Below are 22,109 nucleotides of genomic sequence, written 5' to 3'. Positions count from 1 at the left end.
GAGACCAGGAACAATGGGTCTGGTCACTGCTTGATGGGTGGTCACCTGAATGCAAGACAAACGCCAAAAAGTTCACGCTATGGAGACCAGGAACAATGGGTCTGGTCACTGCTTGGATGGTTGGTCTGCCTTGAATGCAAGACAAACGCCAAATAGCTCAGGCTATGGAGAGCAGGAACATTGGGTCTGGTCACTGCTTGGATGGATGGTCTGCCCTGAATGCAAGACAAACGCCAAAAAGTTCGACACTCATGGAGACCAGGAAACAATGGGTCTGGTCATCAGCTTGATAGGTGGTTCATCTCGAATGCAAGATTAAACGCCAAATAGCTCAGGCTATGGAGACTAGGAACACTGGTTCTGGTCACTGCTTGGATGGATGATCTGCCCTGAATGCCAAAGAAACGCCAAATAGCTCAGGCTATGGAGACCAGGAACACTGGGTCTGGTCACTGCTTGGATGGGTGGTCTGCCCTGAATGCAAGACAAACGCTAAATAGCTCAGGCTATGGAGACCAGGAACACTGGGTCTGGTCACTGCTTGGATGGGTGGTCTGCCCTGAATGCAAAACAAACGTCAAATAGCTCAGGCTATGGAGACCAGGAACATTGGGTCTGGTCACTGCTTGATGGATGGATGCCTGAAATGCAAGACAAACACCAAATGGTTCACGCTATGGAGACCAGGAACACTAGGTCTGGTCACTGCTTGGATGGATGGTCTACCCTGAATGCAAGACAAACACCAAATGGTTCACGCTATGGAGACCAGGAACACTAGGTCTGGTCACTGCTTGGATGGATAGTCTGCCCTGAATGCAAAAGGAAGCGTCAAACAGCTCATGCTATGGAGACCAGGGACACTGGTTCTGGTCGCTGCTTGGATGGATGGTCTGCCCTGAATGCGAGACAAACGCCGAATAGCTGACGCTATGGAAACCAGGAACATTGGGTATTGTCACTGCTTGGATGGATGGTCTGCCCTGAATGCAAAAGAAGCCAGTTGAATGCCTAGTGAATTTCGCAGAAAATTCAATGCAAATGCAAATTTACGTATTATTATTCGTCTAGGTCCTCGTTGAAGTATTCGTTTCTGTAGGGAATCGATTATTTGTCATAGGAAACAGATGAAGAATCGATTGTAATTAGATACGATTCTTAGCACTAAAGATCAAAGTCACTAGGCAGAATGACTTATTCGTTTAGGGCTCTCTCTGTTCAACAGATCACCACCGGCCGAATCAATTCTTTAGTGATGTTCTCTTCAATTCTCTTTCTTTACAGTCTCGTAGAATACCGCGGTCTTCAATATATTTATGTGCAAAAACATAACATAACTTGCAAAGCTGTTCCACAGAATAGAATAACCACATAAAAGAGTACATAAATATATATATATATATACATAATATATATATATATATATATATATATATATATATATTCATATATATATATATATATATATATATATATATATATATATATATATATATACATATATATATATTATATATATATTATATATATATATATTATATATATATATATATATATAATATATATATATATATATATATATTAGTTGTATTCTTCTCAATCATGAAGATAAAATATCATGTATATATATATATATATATATATATATATATATATATATATATATATATATATATATATATATATATATACAACGAACACAAACATAAATTCTATGTTAATATCCATGTGAAAACAGTAATAAAATAGGAAAACGAAGGAACAGAATAATTCCATAACGCAGTAATTACCTTGATGTTGAGAAGCCCCCAAAGGCCAAGGAATTCTTGTGGACCAAAAGGCTAAAGAATCCTTGTAGAATTCTTGTCTCTATAAAACTACATGAAGCCAGATAATAATTCCAGTCTTCTTCGTTCTTTTGCGGTTTCTCCTGGGTTCTGTAACTATTTTATGCTTCTTTAAGCGTTTTTTTTTTATTTCTGGTTTTTCGTTTCTTTCAAGGTTTGGACTCTGGTTTTCTTTCTGATGTAACTGCTGACAGTAGACCTGTCGAGAAGTTCTTAAAGTGAGTTATTCTTGTTAGGCAGAAAAGAGAGCATTATGTTCATACACAAACACACAATATCTATCTATCTATCTATCTATCTATATATATATATATATATATATATATATATAAATAGATAGATAGGTAGATAGATAGACAGATAGATAAACAGATAGACAGACATATAGATAGATAGCCGTTTTCCCTAACAGGGAGTGCCTAAAATAAAAAAACACAAGTCACAGATCCGTCAATACATAAATTGCTGAATCATGGATGAACCCCATGCACTCAAAACTTCCACAACTTTGGCACTTCATACAAGCACCTGGAGAGAAGGCTTATTAACAGTGCGTCAGACTCCCGCATACACACTGCGTCATTTGCGTCTATCTCGCATGCGCTCTCCCACTTTCTGGATAATCAAGCCCTTTCTTTCCAATGCCTCTTTTATTTCACCTGTTCATTTCTTTCTGGATCTTATTCTTTGACTTACCTCTTCTCTCACCGTAAATCCACTCACAAATACGAATTGTCCACTTCTGTCTTCCACCATTCATATCAACATTCGTTGTTCCATCTTCCTGGTGCACATATGCCTTCACAACCTTGCTTTTATGAACGTTTCTTCTCAATCCTCTCTTACAAACACTTCAGACTACTTTTCTGGTTTAAAAGGTTTCCTTTTACGACACTTAGTCAGTATTGCATCCTATTCCAAACTATTGCTCTTGCATTTGACACTTGCGTCACGCCAAACACAGAGATATTAAAATAGAAAACAGGAGAATGTAAGGGAAAAGTTCGCCAGTTAGAGTCACAAGTCTGTAAATTTTAGTAATTTCAGCAAGGCTCCTTTTACATTTTAAATTACGCATGACGAAAACGCTTCCTTTCTCATTCTGAACCTGATTCATCATGGAAAAGGAGGAAAAAACTCATTATTTTCCTGTTACGGATACCTTATCACACACAGTTTTTCTGATTTTAATTTTTTCTGATTTTGAGGAAAAGTTTTTTAAGACTTTGAATGTTTCGTCATGAATAATTAATAAGTAAAACAACTATTTCTCGTTTTAACGCAGTTCCACACAAAAAAGGAATTTTTCATCAAAATACGATAAACCAATTTTGTAATTTTTAACCTGAATCACCTTACAAAGGAGAGGAAACTAATATTTTCCTCAGCATCTACCAGATTCATTATAAAGAGAAGAACTGTTTTAGTTTTCAATTGATTTCGGACAAAGAGGGAAGAAACCCTGTATTTTCATTTCAACAAGATTCATCAAACGAAGGATAAAAATCTATTAGTTAACCATTTTAACACGAGCCATTAGATTCATAAGAGGAGGGGGTAAAAACCTTTTATTTCATAATTCATCAAAATAAGAGGAATGAAGTCTTTTTTTAAATTTAACCTGACTTATCGTAAAAGGTAGGAAAGGCCATTTTCTCTTATTTCCATCTGAACTCACCATTAAAATGCAAAAAAACAAAAAAAGAATTAATTCTCTTCCTTGTCTATTACCTGGCTCAACATAAAAAAAATAACAAATAAGCCTATTTAGAATGAAAATGCCCTTATATCCAACATTATTAATCAAAAAAAGGACATAAAAAAGACATCTTTTACAGATTTTCCTCTTTTCCCCAGAACCGGCGACTTATCTGGCACTGCACTACTCGGCACCATGGGTAAACCTGAAGAAAAGGAGGAGAAGAAGAAAGGAGTCACTATAGATGAGAAATATGATGTCAACATGGAGGAGGTGAGAGAAATGTTCTCTGTTCGTGGATTAGATATTCTAAACTCAGTGTTTGGTTCGTGGATTAGATCTATTAAACTCAGTGTTCTTGGTTCATGGATTAGATCTATTAAACTCAGTGTTTTTGGTTCATGGATTAGATCTATTAAACTCAGTGTTCTTGGTTCATGGATTAGATCTATTAAACTCAGTGTTCTTGGTTCATGGATTAGATCCATTAAACTCAGTGTTCTTACTTCATGGATTAGATCTATTAAACTCAGTGTTCTTGGTTCATGGATTAGATCTCTTGAACTCAGTGTTTTTGGTTCATGGATTAGATCTATTAAACTCGTTGTCCTTGGTTCTTGGATTATATCTATTAAACTCAGTGTTCTTGGTTCGTGGATTAGATCTATTAAACTCAGTGTTCTTGGTTCATGGAGTAGATCTATTAAACTCATTATTCTTGTTTCATGGATTAGATCTATTAAACTCAGTGTTCTTGGATCGTGGATTAGATCTATAAACTCGTGTTCTTGGTTCATGGATTAGATCTATTAAACTCAGTGTCCTTGGCTCTTGGATTAGATCTATTAAACTCAATGTTCTTGGTTCATGGATTAGGTCTATTAAACTCAGTGTTCTTGGTTCATGGATTAGGTCTATTAAACTCGGTGTTCTTGGTTCTTGGATTAGACCTATTAAACTCAGTGTTTTTGGTTCTTGGATTAGACCTATTAAACTCAGTGTTTTTGGTTCTTGGATTAGATCTATTAAACTCAGTGTTCTTGGTTCATGGATTAGATCTATTAAACTCAGTGTTCTTAATTCATGGATTAGATCTATTAAACTCAGTGTTCTTGGTTCATGGATTAGATCTCTTAAACTCAGTGTTTTTGGTTCATGGATTAGATCTATTAAACTCGTTGTCCTTGGTTCTCGGATTAGATCTATTAAACCCAGTGTTCTTGGTTCATGGATTAGATCTATTAAACTCAGTGTCCTTGGCTCTTGGATTAGATCTATTAAACTCAATGTTCTTGGTTCATGGATTAGGTCTATTAAACTCAGTGTTCTTGGTTCATGGATTAGGTCTATTAAACTCGGTGTTCTTGGTTCTTGGATTAGACCTATTAAACTCAGTGTTCTTGGTTCATGGATTAGATCTATTAAACTCAGTGTTCTTGGTTCATGGATTAGATCTATTAAACTCATTATTCTTGGTTCATGGATTAGATCTATCAAACTCACTGTCCTTGATTCATGGATCAGATCTATTAATCTCAGTGTTCTTGGTTCATGGATTAGATCTATTAAACTCAGTGTTCTTGGTTCATGGATTAGATCTATTAAACTCAAGTGTTCTTGGTTCATGGATTAGATCTATTAAACTCATTATTCTTGGTTCATGGATTAAATCTATCAAACTCATTGTCCTTGGTTCATGGATTAGATCTATTAAACTCAGTGTTCTTGGTTCATGGATTAGATCCATTAAACTCAGTGTTCTTGGTTCATTAATTAGATCTATTAATCTCAGTGTTCTTGGTTCATGGATAAGATATATTAAACTCATTGTTCTTGGTTCATGGATTACATATATTAACTCAATGTTTTTGGATCATGGATTAGATATTTTTAGATGTATTAAACTCAGTGTTCTTGGTTCATGTATTAGATATATAAACTCAATGTTCCCTGCCCATGGATTAGATATTTTAAACTCAATATCCAGAGCTGATATTTATAAAATTATTATTGTTATTATTTTCCCTAACGCCAAATTTTACTTCTGGCCCTCAGGGTAAAGGACAGTCAGGGATCACTCAGATGCCCAACTTACCCAAGCCTCTTACTCTGGAGGAGAAGAAATTTCTCCTAGCGGTGGAGCGAGGCGACTGCAACACCACCAGGAAGTGAGTGATGTTCCTCTTTTCTCTCCTCTAATTTTCAGAGGTGGATTTGTATTCTTTCGGGGGCTAAGTGTTAGATGTTATAATACGGCAAGTCTTGTCAACCAAAGGTAATGACATTTCGTCTTCCATCATGGTTGAAGTAGAAGATATTGCAGTTTGTTAATTTGTGATGTTTAGTATAGAATTGAATATAGAATTTAGGCCAACGGCCAAGCGCTGGGACCTATGAGGTCATTCAGTCCTGAAACGGAAATTGACAGTAAAAGGTTTGAAGGGTGTAACAGGAGGAAAACCTCGCAGTTGCACTATGAATAAATTGTTAGGAGAGGGTGGGAAGTACGATGGAAGAAAGAGAATATGAAAGTAGGTTACAATAAAAGGAACGAAAGTGGGGTTGCAGCTGTGGACCGAAGGCACGCTGCTAAGAACCTTAAGTTAATCCTACAGGCACCGCATGAGGTGCACTGACGGTAACAACCCCCCCTACGGGGGATGTTTAGCATTTAATGAGCAGTTCTCTCTCTCTCTCTCTCTCTCTGTGATACTTTCCAGTTACTATACATGTTTTCCTCTCCCCTTTATAATGGCTTGAAATAAATTTACTATCCCTCTACTTCCTCTTCATCGTCTCTCTCTCTCTCTCTCTCGAGCAACTCCTCATTTTCTCTCTCCTCTTCATGACACCTTAAAGTAAATTTCCCTTCTCTCTCTCTTCCTCCTACAAGGTACTTTTGAGTAACTTTTCTTGTACCTTCCAATCGGTATGCTCGTAGGTGGCTCTTCTACTTTCACTCCTTCAGGAGCCATTCAGTAGTTCGGCACTTGTTTCCCTCCTTCGGGGAACTCTTCAGTAAAAATCTTCTCCGTCTCTCTCTCCTTCAGGATGCTGCAGAAAGCTCATAGGCATCCCGATTACATGAACATGAACTGTGTAGATCCCCTTGGGCGAGGCGCCCTCCACATGGCTATATCCAATGAAAACCTCGAGATGGTGGAGATGCTCGTGGTTATGGGAGTTGAGACCAGGGACGCCCTCCTCCACGCCATTGACTCCGAGTTCGTGGAGGCCGTCGAGGTCCTCCTCGAACACGAGGAGGTCATCCATAAGGATGGAGACCCTTACGTGAGTACAGAACTTCTGCGCAAGATCTTTTTGATGCTCCTCACTCTTTCAGCTTTCAGGCCTCATTGTGGCACACTGTCACTTACTCAAAACCGCTTCAGTAACTCTTGTTGGTTTCTTGTGTTCTGAATTTAATTTGGTTTATTTATTTATTTATTTTTTTGAGCTAGGGGCATTACATGATCATAATCATACCGAAAAGACAGTAAGTCTTATTTGCTTAGGAGCTTCAGCTTACATTTATTTAGAGATAATAATCTTTCGTCAGATATTTGAACATTTGATATAACTGAGCATTCATTTCCTTTTCAGTCCTAAATAACATATTCGTTTATAGGATAATTCCTAAGTGAAAAAAACATAATCTGGTTTATTCTAATGAATTATGGCGTCAAAAAAGCATCCTAGATTATTGTCAAAAATAAGCATTACTTTTAATAAACAAATGTTACTAACTTAGTCAGAATATTAAGCATTTTGACGCAAACGAGCATTCTGTTCCTTCCAGTCCTGGGAAAAGGCTGATCGCAACACCTCAGCCTTCACCCCAGAGATCACCCCACTCATCCTGGCGGCTCACCGCGACAACTACGAGATCCTGAAGATCCTTCTTGATCGTGGGGCCATGTTGCCCATGCCCCATGACATCAGGTCAGCAAGTTAATGAAGACGTTCGCTTGCCCAGGGATCCTTGCGTTTAGCTTACACACACACATATAGGCCTATATATATACGTGTGTGCATCAAACATTTGATACCATCATCATAATTACAACTGCCATATTTATATATAGTCGTCACAACCACACCTGCCAGAATTATACAGTCATCACACACACACGTGCCGGAATCGCACCTGCCAAAATTATATAGTAATCACAATCACACCTGCTGTAATTATACAGTCATCGCAATCACACTCACAAGAATTATATAGTCATCACAATCATACCTGTCGTAATGATATAGCATCACAATCATACATTTCGTAATTGTATAGTCATCACAATCACACTTGTCATAATTATATAGTCATCACAATCACACCTGTAATAATTATAGTCATCGCAATCACACTTGCAAGGATTAGGCCTACATAGTCATCACAATCACGCCTGTTGTAATTATATAGTCACCACACCTATCGCAATTATGTAGTCATTACAATCACACCTGTCGTAATTATATATTCATCGCAATCACAACTGCAAGAATTATACAGTCATCACAATCACACCTGCTGGAATTATACAGTCATCACAATCACACCTGCCAGAATTATACAGTCATCACAATCACACCTGCTCTAATTATAAAGTCATCGCGATCACCTTCGCAAGAGTTATATAGTCATCACAATCATACCTGTCGTAATTATATAGCCATCACAATCACACGTCGTAATTGTATAGCCATCACAATCACACGTCATAATTATATAGTCATCACAATCACACCTATCATAATTATAGTCATCGCAATCACACTTGCAAGAATTATGTAGTCATCACAATCACACCTTTTGTAATTATATATTCACCACGCCTATCGTAATTATGTAGCCATCATAATCATACCTGTCGTAATTATATACTGTAGTCATCGCAAACACACTTGCAAGAATTATATAGTCATCACAATCACACCTGCCAAAATTATATAGTATCACAATCACAAATATCGTAATTATATAGTCATCACAATCACACCTGCCGGAATTACATAGTCATCACAATCACACCTGCTGTAACTATATAGTCAACACATCTGCCGTAATTATACATTCATCACAATCACACTTATCGTAATTACACAGTTATCACAATCTCACCTGTCGTAATTATATAGCCATCACAATCACACCTGCCATAATTATAGTCATTATAGTCACACCTACTTTAATTATACAGTCATCACAATCACAACTGCCAGACTTATACAGTAATCACAATCACACCTGCCATAATTATACAGTCCTCACAGTCACACTTGTAGTAATTATATAGTCATCACAATCACACCTCCGTAATTATATATAGTCATCACAGTCACAGCTGCTGTAATTATATAATTATCACAATCACACCTGTCGTAATTATAGTCATCACAATCACACATGTCGTAACCATATAGTCATCAAATCACAGCAGCCGTAATTATAGTCATCACAGTCACAGCTGCTGTAGTTATACAGTCATCACAATCACACCTGCCATAATTATGTAGTCATCACGATCACACCTGACCTAATTATACAGTCATCACAATCACACCTGGCATAATTATATATTCATCACAATCACCCCTACCATAATTATAGCAGTCATCACAATCACACCTGCCAGACTTATATAGTCATCACAATCACACCCGCCGGAATTATATAGTCATTACATCTCCTGTAATTATATAATCATTACACCTGCCATAATTATATATAGTCATCACAATCACACCTGTTCTAATTATAGTCATTACAATCACACCTGTCGTAATTGTACAGTCATCACAGTCACACCTGCCGTAATTATATATAGCATCACAATCACAGCAGCCGTATTTATAGTCACCACAATCACACCTGCCGAAATTTGATATCCTCCCCACAATAACGAAAACCCCTTTCCTCCGCAGGTGCGGATGTCCCGACTGCATCAAGACCTCCGCCGAGGACTCCCTCCGCCATTCCCGCTCTCGCATCAACGCCTACCGCGCCCTGGCCTCTCCCTCCCTCATTGCCCTCTCCTCCACTGACCCCATCTTGACCGCCTTTGAACTCTCCTGGGAACTGAAGAATCTCGGGAACACCGAGCATGAGTTCCGCGCTGAATACTTGGTGAGTGGGAATTTATTCTTTATTATTATTAATTATTATGGGTTCAACCCAATGCCCTAATCTATTCCAGTCTTCTTTAATTTTCCTTACCGATAACAACAGTTGGAAGGGAAAAACGAATTCAGTTTACGTTAACTCCCAGAGATACGGTAGATGACACTCTGTTAAAAATAAACAGACACTCTGTTAAAAATAAACAGAGATAAAAACTGAGTCTACACTTTTAAGAAAATCATGAAAAAAATCATGACGGACTGAGAAGAAACAAAATAAAAATTTTTTAGCTCTTTACTATATATATATTAAATGTTCTTCATGGTGAGGAAATGAAAACAACGAGCGTAACTTATAAACTTCTTACGTGTGACTCGTGATTTTCAAGGTATTTTTACAAAAAAAGATAATTGCTTCCCTTCCATATGTGAAAGAGGATGAATGGAAGATCAATCACTGAGGGAATATTTTACACTTTTTGTTGCAACTTCCATTAAACCCCGCTTGAACCCTGTTATATGGTGCAAAAGAATATATACCTACATATGATTATCATAATCATTCTGACACGTGATTTATATGTAACACTATACGATAAACAAATTAAAAAACTGGGTGTAAATCCTGGCCGGTTTCAGTTTTATTTCTAAGCCATTTTCACAGAACTGTGAAAATGGGTTTGAAATAAAGCTGAAGCTGGCTAGGCTTTACACCCAGTTTTTTTTATTTCCTTGCCTTATAGTGTAATACCTACATATGAGTGCATATGTGTGCATGAACATACACACGCATGACCATTTGGCCTTTCTCTTATCCAACAGAAATTTCTTCGTAAGTGTAATGCGCATGAATAAGTGCTTATACATGCGCACTTATCCATGCACACACACACATTCGGACATAGACGCAGGACTAACATCCTCCTCTCTATCCCGTAGGAACTCCGCCGTCAGTGTATGGGCTTCGCCGAGGAGTTGCTGAGTCATGCTCGATCCTCGACTGAGTTGGCCGTTATGCTCAACCACGATCCCGAGTCAGTTGTTCCCTATGAAGATGGTGAGCACATGATGCTCAAGAGGCTTGAACTGGCCATTGATTACAAGCAGAAGACGGGTAAGACGTCAGAGGATTTTCTATAGGCCTAGCATTTTGTATAGGCCTAACTACAAAGAAATGAGATGTAGGTTAGGTAGCGAAAACCCTGTTGTTTGCTATTGCAGTTGGCAATTTTGGAAAAGATAATCTTTACCAGTAATTAAAAAATTACAGTCGATCATGCCGACTGATTTTAATCCATTATTTAAAAGAAAAAAAAAACATATCGTAGTTCCCCCATTAAATCATGTTTTTTTTTTTTTGGAAGAGCTTGATTCCTTCAAAAGTTCCCGATTTACAGATAATTCTGTTTGCTATTGTTAAGCATTTCATTTTTCCTTCTTAAACCAGTTCGTGGCTCATCCCAACATCCAGCAACTGTTGGCTGCTCTCTGGTACGAGGGTCTGCCCGGCTTCAGGAGGAAGGCCGTCGTTGAGAAGTGTATGGAGATCTTGAAGGTTTGGAACTTTTTTTTTTTCCAATTTTAGTAAGGCCTACTTCCAGCTACAGCCATGCTGATATCTGACTTTTTCTGTTACTAGGCCTACTGTAAATGTATAAATGTATTCTTCCTAAAGCTTCGCCAGAAACTACATTCAAATCGATGCATTCCAGGTTGTCGTCTTGTTCCCGGCCTACTGTATGTTGTACATCGTTGCTCCCGATAGCCCCACTGGTAAACTGATGAGGACCCCATTCATGAAGTTCTTGACCCACTCCGCATCTTACTTGTTCTTCTTGTGTAAGTTGACTGACTGATACTGCACGAAATTTCGTATTCATGTCACCTTACTGGTCATACTTTCACCAATAGACAGTTTCCCAAGAGATAGAGACAGATAGTCATCGACACACTCATCTGTTAACTATGGAGTCAAGGATGCTTCCATAACTTAGCCACTTCACATTCCTCACACAGTTGACTCATCAGCAAAATATCAACCTCCCTGAACGCCTCCCCGCCCCTCTATCTTGCCTTCAATCTGTTGCTTCATGGATGTTAGACCCTTCCGTTCCAATACTTCCACACCATCAAAACAGCATTCTCCTCCTTCATTCTCTCCATATGATCAGACAAGTTAACATACACCTTGATCCGATTATTCGGTCAGAAACATTCATTCCTAAAGTCCCTCTTGTCCTTGACAAAGTGGTGCGCTGATCAGCCTACGAGTCGAACCTATGGACAGAAGAATTTTTCACAATATCTGTTTTTTCCTTTCAATAGAAAGAGAGTTTGTACAATTGTTCCGTACGTCAGAGCTTTTAAATCTATGTTACCATCTCCCAATTTCAGTGTTGTTGATCTTGGTGTCTGTGCGCTTCGAAAACTTGGTTATTTGGCTCTTCGGAACGGACCAGATGAGACGAAACCTGGAGGAGGCCATGAGGCGACAAAGTGAAACCTCTGGCGCCTCCAGAAGTGCGTAGTCGCTCTATGGGTCTTTGGTAAGTAGAATACATGGAGCAGTCACCTTCTGCTACACACACACACACATATATATTTATATATATATATATATATATATATATATATATATATATATATATATATATATATATATATATATATATATATTTATACATATATATGTATATATACACACACACAAGTATATGTGTGTGTGCGTGTGTGTATTTGTCACTTATACACGCGTGACATTTTTTTTATATTCAATAACATTAAGCCACAAACATTGTTTAATATCCAGTACACTATGACTTGGGAATATCTTACAGCCAAGGGGAATTATTTATGAATATCAGTGTGGGTGTGTGTGTGTGTTTGTGTGAAATATAAGCATTATGCACATAAGATTCAAATACTGTTTAAGTATAAACAAATGTGGAACACTCAGATCAGTTGTCGTGTGATTTAAAATCACACAAACAAGCCGGTAATAACTGTAGTAATAATAATAATTATTATTAATCCCCTTGTATTTGAATTTACTTACATTTTTATCTATCTATTTATTAATTTGATTTATTGCTTCTCTTTTAATAAGTGATCTCTTCTTCCAGTATTTCCCATTACCTTCTGTTACTTCTTTCAAATGACCACCATATTCTTTGAAAGCTTGAATTTCAAGTTTATGGATCCTTTGGACTTGTTCCATATGAATAAGGTTCATTTTCTGACTAATTATAATAATATTCTCCCACAGGCTTCTTATGGGAAGAAGTGAAAGAGATCGTGCGGGAAGGTTGGAGCAAATACATGAGAAACATGTGGAACATCATGGACGTCATGAGAGACAGCCTTTACTTCATGACCATGATGCTCAGAACAGTCGCTTACATCCAGCAGAACCAGGAAATTGCAAGAAATCCACAAGTGAGTCTTTTTTTTATATACCCCGTTGTTGTTTTCTCTGGGTGGGTTTCAAAGGTTTCTGTTCGAGTCCATTCACAGCATTTGGCATGTGAAAAAAAGTCTGTGTATGAATTCGGACGTAAGAGTACATCAGCAACAGCGATTCCCGTTACTTCTGCACATGTAATTCATTTTTTTAATCCAACAACTGCATTTGAAATTGGAATACACCCTAAGAAATGTGAAAAAAACAGCTGATAACTTTTCTTTCAATTCATATGTTCCTACCAACAATCGCATGTAACTTCGAAACGCATCCTGAGAAATATTGAAATCTTGTGATGTCATGCAAACCTGAAAGTGCCTTCACCCCTTTATCTTTCACGTTCTACCCTTTCCACCAGACGGCCTTCATTCCTCGTGAAGAGTGGTACACCTTTGATCCCCAGCTGATCTCTGAGGGTTTGTTCGCCGCTGCCAACATCCTGTCTGCTCTGAAATTGGTCCACATTTTCAGCATCAACCCCTACCTCGGACCCCTGCAGATCTCCTTGGGTCGTATGGTCATCGATATCGTCAAGTTCTTCTTCATTTACACTCTCGTGCTCTTCGCCTTTGCCTGCGGTAATATATCCAAATATATATATAGCGCTGTTTCAGCTACTCATCCCTGGTTAACTGATAAACTCGATATAGCATACTGGAGCGAAACTATAACACAAAATTCTGAAGTAAAAAAGGTAAATTGTCATAATAATTTGTGTCTTCTAGGTCTAACACAGTTGCTCTGGTACTACAATGACTTGGAAAAGCAGAAGTGCTATTCCCTTCCTGGCGGCGAGGCAGATTGGTCTAAGCAGGGTGATGCTTGTATGAAATGGCGTCGTTTCCACAAGTAAGTATTAACATTACTTTTGATTCTTGGGGAAGGCAAGGCTTCTTTTAATCAGAAATCACTCAGCCGATTTCTCGGACCTCGCTGTGATTCCAAGGGTCTGTTGCGAGTGCCGAGGAACTGATTTTTTTTTTGGATGAAGTTGGTTGCTAAATCCATGCATCTTTCGCCTTGAAAACTATAGTTTGTTCAGTCATTCTAAGGGAGATAGCTCACCTTGCCCTTCGTAAATATGACCCTGGGGTGCTTATCTACGGTAAAACAGCGTTTTAAGATACAAAAAAACTTCTTATCTATAGTAAAAGTGCCCTTTATGATTGATTGGACTTCTCTTAGCCATGCTAAAAAGTGGCCTGTAAAATTCACTAATCTGTTCTTATTCACTCTAAAACTGGTCTTTAAGCTCCAAAGAACCGGTCTTAAATTTTAAGCTTCCGGTATCTTTAGTTTACGGTGGACCATTGCCGCTTTCACCAGACCTCCAAGGTTGGTGCAGGTTTCAGTTAACCCTAGGGCCCTGAACCAAAACTTCCTTATACAGACCCCATACAATTTCATTTCCTGACGAATTGAAGATTTCGCAATCAAGCTGTAGTTACGACACAGCTAAAAACTCAAAATTCGAACTAAAACCAGGAAACCGAAGGCGCAGCATTTCATAGACTATCTACTGTAGTCGTTTGGGATTATTCCATGAATGTCATTTGCGCTGTCCAAACAAAATACAGCTGGCATGGTAATGAATCTATAATGTTTTTAATATTTCATATTGCTTTTCGTTAATGTGAGTTTTTCTCCTTATGCCCCCTGTCTTTTATGAGAATCCAGGGCCCTTAAATTACAAGGTTACGCTGTATGTTTCCTTTGTAACTGTTAACAAGTACTGTTAATTCCTACCTCATTCTTTTTTCATTTACCTGTCTTTTAAGTTCCCCTCGCTCACCTCTCTTTATCTCTCTCCGTCCATCATTTTGACTGCTCTCGCTTCTAACCTCATTCTTCTTTCCACTACCATGCTCTCTCTCTCTCTCTCTCTCTCTCTCTCTCTCTCTCTCTCTTCTACCTGTTCTATTTCGATTGCATGTCCTCCTCCTCACCGGATATTCTTTCCTCCGCCAGCCTCTTCGAGTCTTCCCAGTCCCTCTTCTGGGCCAGTTTCGGCATGGTGGGTCTCGAGGACTTCGAACTGACAGGTATCCGTGAATACACCAGGTTCTGGTCCATGCTCATGTTCGGTTCCTACTCCGTCATCAATATCATCGTCTTGCTGAATCTCCTCATCGCTATGATGTCCAGCTCCTACTCATTCATTGTTGTGAGTAATCACGGCTTTAACGAGAGACAATAGTCTTGAAAGTTTATCCTTTAATTAAAATACTAACGCTAAGACCACGAACGAACTAACATCCCTTACTAAGAAACAAACTAAAATACAAACAGAAACAAACTTGCGATCTAATCCTTAACAAACCACTTCTTTAACTCCTCCAGGAACACGCTGACACCGAATGGAAGTTCGCCCGTACGAAGCTTTGGATGTCCTACTTCGAGGAAGGCAACACCCTGCCCCCTCCATTCAACATCTTCCCTACACCCAAGAGCTTGATGAGGCTCTGCGGGAAGAGCAACAGGAAGGAGGAGCTCGTCAGAAGGATGTCAAGCAGGGTACGTGTTAGAAGAGAGAGAGAGAGAGAGAGAGAGAGAGAGAGAGAGAGAGAGAGAGAGAGAGAGAGAGAGAGAGAGAGATTCTCTTTTTTTGTCACACTAATTACTACATTTTCTCTTACCTTAGTAAGACCTCGTGCCTCTTACGTACGTGTGTGTGTGATTGTTCTTGTGTTACACTAAATTACATTAAATATATTTACGTGCAAACACAAAGCTGTAATACAATTTTCTTAACATCAGTCCTTTAGAGTTATTACACATTCCATATGTAGACTCATTCGGCAATATACTGATTCCCTACCCCCATCGCTCTTTTTAAAACTCTATAGGCTAGTTACAGTTTTGCTTGCAAGAAAGTGAATGAAAAAGCCATAGACAATGGCATGGAGTGGCAATCTCCATGACGGGCGTGTGACCTCGGGCAGCCACATGGAAACACCTGGCCCCGCAAATAGCACTATACTGTAGTGACGAAACAGTAAGGCTGCACAATGCTTTTATTCCCCTCTCATTTAATTATTAAACGAATTTTTCATTGTATTACAAGTAAATTAATAATTTTCTATATAATATATTCCAAAACAAAATGTTCTGTGAAAGCGGTATCACAATCGTTTGACAAACGGCATTTTGCCTAGCATGTTTAGCTACTTTGATATTTCTGAAAGCATTGCTTGGCGAAGGCTTTGAAAACACGTTTAGCAAAATGTATTTTTTCCCCACCATGCGTCTTGTAAACAAACCGACGACAGAAAAGGTCATTTCTTTCTATTCAAAGGCTTTGAAACAACACTATGAGAAAAGGATAAAATAAGGAATATCACTTATTTGGAGTAAACCTACTCTTAAAAGAAGGACAAAACAATAAAATAACTTTCGAATCACTAGGCCTAGGCCTAGCGTTTGATTAGCCAAGGTTTTTCTGTTTCTAAAAGGCTGCTTTTTCCTTCGGATGATATTTCCGTAACTTTTGCCATAGACAAATTATTTTGATATATTAGAAATTAAATTTTAATATATTAGAAACTAAGTTGTGCTTAGAATAAGGTTTAAATGCTATGCATCATATTAAATGAGTGGTTTGTGGACATAGGCTACCAAACTTAATTTTTTCTGTCACCAACCTGCGACATATCGTTTGATGAAAACATAAATTAAGCCAGGGTTTGCTACACATATAAGAATATAACCACGTTTGCTGAATTGAAATGACATTAGTTGTTTTCAGCGGTTTGCTTACGTCCCGAAATACTCTCACCAAGTGTGACGTTTCGGAATGTCGTTGGGAAACGTCGTTTGGTGATGTGCATTTTGTTACGCCGCCTTTACACGTTTAAAACTAAAACACTGGTGGCATAGCCTACGTCCTGGCAAGAATTCTTAATTAGTGACAAAATACTACAGGTGACTTGATGCATCACACTCATGTTTAAAAGATGAAGCTTGTTGACGCAACTAGTAACCCATTGGCCTACTTTCCACTTAGCTTTATTAATAACACGCAAGATTTATTTTACTTTATATTATGTCATTTATAAGATAACGGTGTTTTGATTCAAAAACTGAAATCGCCATTGCACTTGCTATGATGGCATAAAAATATGGGTACATAAAATTCAGGATGCTTTGCTTACCTGTTAAATGTTATTCTATTTTCTCTTGACGAATTCTTGTACATATTTTTGCAATTATATGCTGCAAAACATACCACTATAAAGATGAGCTGCTCAGGATACTCTAAGCACCTATTCAATTACCGCATGGCTCTGTTGCCGCAAGCAGCGCCGCCCTGGTGGCGGCACACCAAACTACTTAGTACTAGATTAAGCCAACCTTTTTCTGTCACGGCCATTGTTCCTCGGCAGCCCGAAAAAAGTATATAGACAACATTTCCAGTTATTGTTGCGCCTCAATGGAAAAATCCAATGCCCCATTTTAGCATACATAAAATTACTGGAACACAAAATCACTTAACTTGCTAGGGATTATATGCACATTCTTTACCCACAATCTTTGTCTTATGAAAATGCCACCGCCCATTTTCCTAGCTTAAAATCACTTATAAATTGTGTACTGAATCTTTTTCACTAAACATTTCCATTCATCATTCTAATTTCACTTCCAGACCCAGTCCAGACGCAGGAAGGCTCGTGATTACCGCTACTTGGGTGTCATGCGTGCTCTCATCTGGCGCTACGTCTGCGCCCTTCAGCGACGCAACGAGGAGAGACCTGTCAACGAGGATGACATCAGTGAGGTAAAGGGTGACATCTCATCTCTCAGGTTCGAGCTGATTGATCTCTTCGAGGCTAACGGCATGGACGTCTCAATGTGCGCTAAGAAGAGCAGGGGTAAGACGTGCTGTTGTTACACATTCACCTTCAAGGTTCTTAAACGTGCACAACAAATTGACAGTAGTTCCAGATTAAATGAACCGTTGTAACTAGACCTTTTTTTAAATACATACGTACATTCTGTTCTTAGTTATTTGTCAAGTTGGTAGCTCTACAGGCTGGTTCCGATAACTGCAGGGACATTAAGATTTGAGTATAATGACATTTGATGAACATCACTTTGTGTTTGCATCCTTCAGCTGCTTTGGGTCGCAAGATGCGAGTTTGGGAGAGGCGTCTGATGCGCGACTTCCACGTGTCACCTGCCATGGGTTCAGAATCCACATTGAAGGCCCAGGATAAACAGGAATCGGAGGAAGAGTCCGCCACTAGCAAATTCCGTCGTGTAGCCAAGTTAGCAGCCAGCTCCAAACCAGCCAGTCTAGCCACCATCGTCTCTTCCAGCAACCTATGCGCGTGAGTTCTTCTTGACTTTTTGAAATATGATTCGGGATGGGATTAACGTGACACACCTCCTTCGTATCTTTGCATTCATCGCGTCAGGAGAGTTACTCATGATTTAGACTTGGTATATATCAGCTTTAACAGCCTTCATTGTTGGTAACTTAAAACTGTTACTGGGTTCATGAGTAAAAGACACAAAGCTTGTCTGGTTTTTCAAGTTGCAAAAACTAGTACTAAACATTTTCATGTTGCTCAGGTACTCGTAATTAAAATAAATAAAACTCTCTGGTAGGTAATGCAGATTGCAATCTTGATTTAAAAACACAAGACTATCTTGTTCAGACTATTTTGCAATGCCATACTCGGTATACCATTTACAGACCCTTCCTTAGCTATATTTAAAACTAATGCAACATTCCCTTGAACAGATCCCAAATCGGTAGTGGTGACTCCGAGACTAGGGAAAGTCTCCAAGCTGCTATGGAGAAGGCTCGCAGGAGGATGGAAGAAGGTACACCAGATGGATCTCCCGGTTCATCCAGAGGATGCTCACCTTTCCCTGACCTGTACACTGGTCCTCACCTCTTGGATGCCATCAAGAATCTTGACCTGAGCCCACACGCCTCACCTTCAGAGAGTCCTCTGCCAGGATCAAAACCATGGTCACCACCCAGCCAGAAAGATGGTGTGTTTTCCCTTCATTCTTTAGATAAACTGGTTCAGAGCTATGATATTACTTACCTATTAATATTTTTATTGGAATATCATTTGACACTTCATTTTATCTCATTTCATTATCATAAATATTTTACGCGGTTTTACCCAAGAAAACCCAGCACCACGAAACCAAATAAAATATGCTTCTAATGTAAAATTATTAATTTTTCTAAAAGCAACAACGTTCTGTCTGCTTAATATAATTATTTGGCAAAATTGCCTATAAACCTAAAAGCATGACACAGGCACAGTGCATATGCTGTATGGTAAATACAATTTTGAAAAAAAAAATAATGAAGTTTTAGATGGTACTACAATGAAAATGTCGAACTCTTTATTAATCTAATTTAAGTACACATTGATTCTCATCATACTTCTTTTTTCTTTATTCCCAGGACAAGCCAAGGACTTGACAAAGCTCACAGTACCTGGACGTCGCTCACCAACATGTCTTAAGAAGCGTGATGATACACCTACAAATGTCTCATTAGATGTGCCAACAAATATCTTCTCCAAGGATTCAATGAAGAAACTTGGTGAAATGAAGAAACATGAGGCTGAACAAAAGAAAGAGGAAAGCAAACCTAAAACACCTTCTGCACCTGTCACAGTAACAACTGTTTCAGAGAAGGCTGTTCCACAACCAAAGAAGGATGAAGCTAAAACTCAGAAGGAAAGCCAGCCACCTGCAGATAACCAAGGTGGGATTAGACCTAGTCAAGTGAAAGCATCTGGCTTCAAACCTATCAATATTAAGCCAGTCAAGGAAGACAAAGCCCAACCTCCACCTGCAAAGCTTGCTAATATTGGACGTCTTCCAAACAAGGATGGCGTAAAGGCCCCAGAACCTGGAAAGATTCTTCCTCCACCAGCCGCACGTAGAGCAGCACCAAGAGTTCAGCAGATCCAGAACCAGACCTTCACAGGAACTGACGAACTTGAGACAATGGACTTTGTAAGGCGACCAACAAGGCCAATTGCAAAGCAGGATTCAAAAGAAGACAAGCGCCATCCTACCACTCCAGTGATTGCAGTGACACCATCTACACCTGCTCCTTCAGAAACACCTCTCCCCATCTCACCCACCCATGCTAACAGGATTGCACCAATGGCAAAAATTGAAAAGTCTCCTCCTCCAACACCTCTACCAGTAGCAAAGCCAGAGACATCAGCACCAGCAGGAAAACCTGCTGCTCCTAAACCAGAGGAAAAGTCTGCTGTCCCTAAGCCAGCAGAAAAGCCTGAGGCCCCTAAACCAGAGGAAAAGTCTGCAGTTCCTAAGCCAGCAGAAAAGCCCGAGGCTCCTAAACCACCAGAAAAAACTGAAGCCCCAAAACCTGCAGAGAAGCCTGAAGCTCCTAAACTAGTAGAAAAAACTGAAGCCCCCAAGCCACCAGAAAAGCCTGAAGCTGCTACACAATCTGATAAACCAGCAGAAAAACCTGGAAGCCCCAAGTCATCTGATAAGCCTGCAGGAAAACCTGAGGCCCCTAAGCCATCAGACAAACCAGGTATTCCAGAGCAAAAGCCCTCTACTCCTCCAGCAGCTACATTCCAAGGCAATGCTGGAGGAAGTCAGGAAGAACCATTGATTTTGCCAACCAAACCAAAGAAGGGCAACTGGTTGTAGATTGCTAATTTCAGTTAGCGTAAAGTAGCACTGTAAATTCAATACTGTATGCTAGTTTAGCATGTGGTAAAGGTTGTTCATTATTTGGTACATCCATGGACAATAAATTACTTTATAAATCCTCATAAATAATGTGACCTTTATCTCTACTAAACTTGTCATTTGTTTAAATGACACTTGTGATATCAGAGAAAAAATATATGCTGGATTGACTTTCATAAACTCTTTAACACACAGTATTCTTTTGCTTTAGTACATCATTACATATTATCATTTTAATGAGCATTTTTGTTTAATCATTATTAGCCATCCATAGTGTTAAGGCATTTTACAGTTGTGCTTAAAGACTTGTAGTCAGACATTTCCTCAGGTGTCTATATGTTAGTGTACTGCTCTGTTTTTAACTAAATTTTCTTTTCTGTGGATGATAAGTTTACAGCAGATTTCTAGTAACCAAAACTTTTCAGGTAAATTTTCACATGAGATTTTCATAGCATGATGAAAATATCATTCAATAATTTTCATGTAAAGTCTCAGATCATAATATAGCAAAAAAAATTCCAATTATGGAATTCATTCCTTGGAGAGTACTTATGTATCAGATGTTTATGGTAGTTAATAGAATTCTGCGTTACTTACAGCAGAAGAACACCCAGTTGCCTTTACTGATATATATTTAAAAATACTTTGTACCGTTTACTATTACGAATAATGCTTCTTAGAGATTTAGAAATACTGCATTGCTTTCTTTATATTCTAATCTGTATAGGATGCACTTCTGAGACTTGTGTGATACAGTATATATTGTATCCCTAGGTTCTAAAGTGCTTAGGGAATGTTTTCATAGGGACAGTAGCCCCAACGTGTTGGGGAATCTGAAGATTAACTTCTCTATGTTGCTAGTTTTGGGGCCTTGGTTGCTGAAACCATTCTAGTTGCCTCATTTACAGACAAAAATGGGGTCCTCACATAAATAATTAATGACAAATTGAAAATCATACCAACAACAGTATAAGTTGGTGAACAGTAATGGTGCATCCACCAAGTAATTGCTGTTAATGAGAGAATAGCAATAAAAATTCCATTGAATAGAGATTATGTGAACGGCCCCAAACTAAGTAGTTCAACAGGATTCAACTTATTTAGTTTTTCCATTTTACATACTGTACTTCATTATTATTATTATTATTATTATTATTATTATTATATTATTACTATTATTATCATTATTATTTGCTGGGGCTAAACAGCCAGTTTTTACAATATACCATGGACTTGATGCATTAGCAAACAATGCAAAAGACAATCACATTTATGAAAT

General features: G+C 38.5%; 1 protein-coding gene across 1 annotated transcript in view; it reads left to right on the top strand.

The window, feature by feature from the left end:
* Positions 1–20,909, top strand: part of LOC136845718 (transient-receptor-potential-like protein) — a 39,121-nt gene extending 18,212 nt beyond the window's left edge. The window contains 19 exon segments of the mRNA XM_067115920.1: positions 3,705–3,819; positions 5,602–5,714; positions 6,597–6,837; positions 7,346–7,488; positions 9,472–9,673; positions 10,606–10,777; positions 11,112–11,221; positions 11,379–11,505; positions 12,061–12,162; positions 12,165–12,212; positions 12,932–13,101; positions 13,485–13,704; positions 13,852–13,975; positions 15,095–15,290; positions 15,467–15,640; positions 17,769–17,994; positions 18,237–18,453; positions 18,870–19,126; positions 19,554–20,909. Coding sequence (XP_066972021.1) covers positions 3,742–3,819; positions 5,602–5,714; positions 6,597–6,837; positions 7,346–7,488; positions 9,472–9,673; positions 10,606–10,777; positions 11,112–11,221; positions 11,379–11,505; positions 12,061–12,162; positions 12,165–12,212; positions 12,932–13,101; positions 13,485–13,704; positions 13,852–13,975; positions 15,095–15,290; positions 15,467–15,640; positions 17,769–17,994; positions 18,237–18,453; positions 18,870–19,126; positions 19,554–20,788 — 4,155 coding nt within the window. The 5' untranslated portion in view covers positions 3,705–3,741 and the 3' untranslated portion in view covers positions 20,789–20,909.
* The last annotated feature ends 1,200 nt before the right edge of the window (positions 20,910–22,109 follow it).

Source organism: Macrobrachium rosenbergii, chromosome 2, assembly GCF_040412425.1.
Source record: "Macrobrachium rosenbergii isolate ZJJX-2024 chromosome 2, ASM4041242v1, whole genome shotgun sequence".
NCBI classification, from domain to species: Eukaryota; Metazoa; Arthropoda; class Malacostraca; order Decapoda; family Palaemonidae; genus Macrobrachium; species Macrobrachium rosenbergii.
This window is presented reverse-complemented; position numbering and strand designations above follow the sequence as displayed.